At 46.4% G+C, this 5052-nt stretch overlaps 1 protein-coding gene across 1 annotated transcript; it reads right to left on the bottom strand.

Annotated features, from left to right (window-relative positions):
- Positions 1-438: 438 nt before the first annotated feature.
- LOC110714409 lies at positions 439-1821 on the bottom strand. Its single transcript, XM_021892919.1, has 4 exons — positions 1780-1821; positions 1217-1708; positions 728-1137; positions 439-571 (listed from the first exon to the last, which is right to left on the bottom strand). Exons 2-4 carry the CDS (start codon positions 1694-1696, stop codon positions 439-441), a joined length of 1023 nt encoding a protein of 340 aa, XP_021748611.1. The 5' UTR covers positions 1697-1708; positions 1780-1821.
- Positions 1822-5052: the final 3231 nt, after the last annotated feature.

The following is a 5052-nucleotide window of genomic DNA, read 5'->3' on the forward strand; positions in this document are numbered from 1 at the left end:
CAGACGGCAGTGTTACCGGTGGGGTCTTCTTGGCAACCCTAGTAAATTTCTTCGCCTAGTTTGCGAAGACCCAGACGGCAGTGTTACCGGTGGGGTCTGCTTGGCAACCCTTGCAAATTTCTTCGCCTAGTTTGCGAAGACCCAGACGGCAGTGTTACCGGTGGGGTCCTCTTGGCAACCTTTGCAAATTTCTTTGCTGTTTGCGAAGACCCAAGCGGTAGTGTTACCGGCGGGGTTCTTTTGGTTATCCTCGCAGAAATATGTATAAAAAAAAATAACAAGAATTCTAGTATTGAAGTGCAGAAACATAAAAAGCATTCAAAAGCCAGCTCAGCCGGTGAAAATGTTAATATTCAAAATAAAAATTATTACAGCTTAGCCCATCTCATCCGGTGCTATTACAAGATAATGCAAGGCGCGCAGGCCGGGAAGTAGTTGCTACTCCAAGCGAACAGTGAACCGGTCCTCTTCCGGTTGGTTCTGGGTTGGATCAGGGTGAGCGGCTGCGTCGGCTTCAGGAACAACTTCTTCCTCTTCAGCAGCCTCCGCCTGCCGTTGCGCAATCTCCTCCCTAACCCAAGCGTCATAGGGTCCGGGCCCCGGCTCATTCGCCTCCTCGGCCAGAATGGCAAGATTAGAATATTTGAAGGCGAGTTCCCAGACGGTGAAGTCCGCCTCCGGGTGGATGAGGGAAAACGCCCGTTGCATCCGGTTTGCACAGTCATGCTCATTCTCTTCAATGAGCCTCTCCTGCTCCGACTCCAAGGTGGCCTTGAAGTTCTCATTGGCAGCAGCCGCCTCTTTGCGCAGGCGCTCATTCTCTTTGGCAAGGCGGCCATTTTCAGTCTCCGCCTTGCTCAGCCGTTGGAGGGGCTCTTTCTGCTCCTCCAACTTTTTATTGGCATCATCCAGGGACGCCTGCAGTTGGTCAACTTGGTTTTTCAGCTGATCAATCTGCTGTTGGAGGGCCTTGGTCTTCTCCGCCTGTTCCATGCGTATAGATTTAGATTCTAAGCCATGCATGTACAAAGAGTAGTCAGCAACATTATGGGCGTCATCAACAACCCGTTTGCTTCTCCTTACCTCTTCAGACTTGCGGGTATAAGCTCGTTTGAGCCCCTCTACGCGCAGCATAGCCTGCAAAAATACAGCCGGTTAATACTGCATATTTAAAAATGCACGTCAAGAAAATTACCGCATGGTTGTTGGAGCATACGTCGGCCAGGTCGACCAGCACCCGGTCGGCATTAAAGGAGTTGATCCCAGGGATCGCCTCCTTCTCGTCCCTGGGGACGGCTTTCAGCATGGCCCGGGCATATTGTGCCCCGTCCGGCCAGCGGGGAGAATTATCTGCACCAGAAACAGACGGTGAGAAACTCGCATATGCTCTGCCTATAGATTGCCGGCTGATTGGAGAATCCCCCGGCTGCGATCGAGACTGTGAATAAGACTTGACCCCCATGGGCAGGTCAAGCAGTGTAAGGTCGAAGTTACCTTGGCGGCCCGAACGGCCTTCAGAGGGACCGGTTGCGGCCCTCAATGGGATGGCAGAAAGCACATCCGCAGATCCAGGCCCGCCTGGGACCTTTATTGATTTGCCGCCGGTAGTTTGCCGGTCGGCTGTCTTCTGCACCTTGGATGCAGACTCTTGTTGGGTCGGCGGAGGCCTGACCTGTTTTTGAAGGGACCGGGGCATCTGCTTCCCGTCCTGTAAACGAGAAAAATATAAGTTATGGGATAAAAGGATTGAAATAAACGAGAAGGATCAGACGGTTATACCTTCTTCGCCGCCTGGGCAGCAAGTTTTTTCTCGAGATTGGCTTTCCGGATGTCGGCAGCCGACCTAGCCGGTGTCTTCTCGGTGGGCAGCATTTTCTTGGCTTCTTCTGCAGAGGAAGGCACACGGTTAGAATAATAAATAAGCAAGGAAATAAAAGCATCCGGTTCGAAAGAAACCGGCTGAGTTCCGAATACATACGTTTTTTAAACATGCTGCTTAGACCACAAGCGGACAAGAAGCATTCGTCCCTAAAAAATTCATGTTTGGGCACCCAGTTTCTAGGTACCCTTACTATCTCTCCGGATGAGAGGGTGTCAGGAACTAACTCAAAAAACCCGGAGTCAAGGATGGTCTCTCTATCATCCTCCGGGACAGGGGGCAGGCAGCACTTGGTCCCCAAGAGTTCTGGTTTCCGGTTGTAGATCCGGAATTCTCTGTTCTCTGCCGTAGTTGGGGCCTTAACCAAGTTGAACCGGTGCTTCCAGTCCGACCATTTGGATGGCTTGTCCAAGGTCATAAGGTATTTGGGCTGGGTGGTCAAGGTATACCAGGCTCTCCAGCCGCCTGGGCTCCTACTCAAGTAATGCATGTGGGCAAACGCCTCCCAGCCGGGGTTGAGGCCCTACATCTCGCAGGCGGCGATATACCCTAAAATATTTACCCATGAGTTGGGGGTTAATTGCCAGAGACCTAGGCCATACCCCCTAAGTATGGCTTTTATTGTGTCGTGGAGAGGGAAGCGGACTCCGGCCACGAAGGCCGCCTCGTAGCACCCGAACCAAGCGTTCGCGTTCGGTTGTGCATCCTCCCACCATATTGTTCCCAGAGCAGCCGGGATTTTTATTGTATAGTCACCTCCCAGCGGCCGCCGTTTGATAAAATCTGGCAGCGCAGCCCGCATGAGCTCGCGGTCCTTAGAGGAGACGACAATCATGAGAGGATCGTTCCTATTATCCCAAGAAGGCCTCTCCGCCTCCTCGCTATCCTCATATTCGGTTAAGTAGCTGCTACTGCTACTTTGAACGTGATCGGCATCAGAGCCGGCTGGGGAGTTGGAGACCTCCTTATCAGAGCCTACCTGCTCTCTGGTCTCCTGGAGGGGAGCAGTCTCTTCATTTAAAATGCTATCACCCGGGGTGCTAGGAGCGCCCCCGGGTGAGCGTCTCTGCTCTACCTCTCCTTGCTCTACTTCACCGCCTGAAGCTGGGACCTCAGGCGGCTGCTCATCTGAGCTCCCACTTCTGTAGTTGGGATCTCTGGCAGTAGACCGGATTCTGGCCATTGTGTCCTGCACAGACACAAAGTCGGTCGATATGGGTGTTGAAAAAGGGTTGTCCCAAAGAACAGAGGCGGCAGACCCAGTTCTAGACTCAGCCGTACTAATAAACCGGCTGAGTTCACAGCTAGGTTCCGGGTATGGGTATAAGGGGTCCATCTACTTATGGGACCAATGAACAAAAATGCGAGTAAAAGACTCAAACGGAAATACATGAAAAAGCTAGAAAGAATAGAGACGGTACCTAGAAGAAAATCTGGAAATTCTCTGGGATGCTTGCGAAGACGCAGGCGGTTCAAAATCCGGCTGGGTTTCTCTGATTACCCTCTCGAAAACCTTTGGCTAGCTTGCAACGACCCAGACGGTATGTAGACCGGTTGCTCTCAACGAATCTCAACTCCGAATGCTCTCAACTCACAAATTGCCGGCTGCTCTCAAATTTTCAGAAATTTGGCAGTTTGTAAATGAGAGCTCGGGGGACATCTTCTCCTATTTATAGAATTTGTCCCAGAAGGTGAAAAGTCGTGACTCTTCGCCTTCTGCTTTTCCATCCTTCAAAAAGAATCTGAAGAGTTAAAAAAAAAAAAAAAAAAAAAAAAAAAAACTTTCACCGGCGCCACGTGGCACCCTGCCACGTCAGCACCATTGAGGGGCAAATGTTTGGGGTAAAAATACCCTAAACACGTGGCCCAATGGCCTAGTGACACGTGGCATCCAGCCGTTGGTCAGCAGGGCTCCAATCCTCTGCTGACACGTGTCCTCTAAACCCTAAAAGGGAAACCATCCCTTCCCCACTATAAATAGTGGAAGGACCCTCATTAATGGGGGCTGAAACATTTGTAGTTCACATTGAATACTCCTCAAAAAGAAAAACACTTACCCCGAGCAATATTAATTGCAGAATTCTCCCATTACGCGAGAAGTAACTTCTACATTACGTGCATTCTACCTCCCGTATCTTTACTAACTTGATCGTCGGAGGCGGAGCTCCTACCCCCAGGAGTCTTCGTGATTTTGCAGGCACAGGCGTCGAAGGACATTCTTGAAATTGTAACTCTCCCGCAAGACACATCAAAAAACCCCGAAACAACTCTCATTTTCTTTAATCAATTAATTATATTTACATGGATTAGGCAATTATAATAAGGCTCTTGGTTTGAAAATCAAAATGGTTAACTTAGTTGTCTTAGTCATCGGATTTCTCATCCGTGTAACTTGGTAAACCAAGAGAAAAGAATTGAGAAAAATGTTGTTGAAAAATTGTAATATATACTCTTTATAATTATTATAATTTTTTTTATTAAGATACATAAAACATCAAGGTTGTTAGAATTAGCCTAGGATCATGTGTTGGATTGTTACGGGGGTTGGGTATCATCTTATCAATAATTTTACTCATATATAATGTGGTGTTTAAAAACTCGAGCATATACCAATCATCGTTATTGATAAATTATATGCAAGATTATCAAAATTAGGATTATAACTATGATCAGCTTTAATTTTTTCTCTTATAATATGAATTTCAATTCCATATAAATATACATGTAAGATGTAGTAGACTAATTTGTCTTAAGATGTAATTACTATCAATTAATGAAAATTGCATAGTACACTAGGGTGTACCATGCTCATGGTACACCTAGTGTTAAATGATGAGTTTTTAACATTTCATTTGCAAGCTATCAGTTTGTTATTTAAAAAAAAAAATCAATCTCTTCCACAATTCATGAGATTCAACATGATATTCTCCATTTTTACATAACTTTCAAAATTAAATTTCACCAGATTTCAATTTCAAATTAAGAGAGAATAAAGTTTATAAAGAATTTTGTAAAGAGAAAAATACAGAGCAAATTATGAGAACATTGTAATCGATGGATCGGAGAAGGTAATTTGATTTTATTTGTTATGATTTTAATTTCAGGATTTTGCTTATTAGGTTGATCATATTTTGTTATTATTTTACACGATTATTGTAAAATATCAATTTTTT

Source organism: Chenopodium quinoa, unplaced genomic scaffold, assembly GCF_001683475.1.
Source record: "Chenopodium quinoa cultivar QQ74 unplaced genomic scaffold, ASM168347v1, whole genome shotgun sequence".
NCBI classification, from domain to species: domain Eukaryota; kingdom Viridiplantae; phylum Streptophyta; class Magnoliopsida; order Caryophyllales; family Amaranthaceae; genus Chenopodium; species Chenopodium quinoa.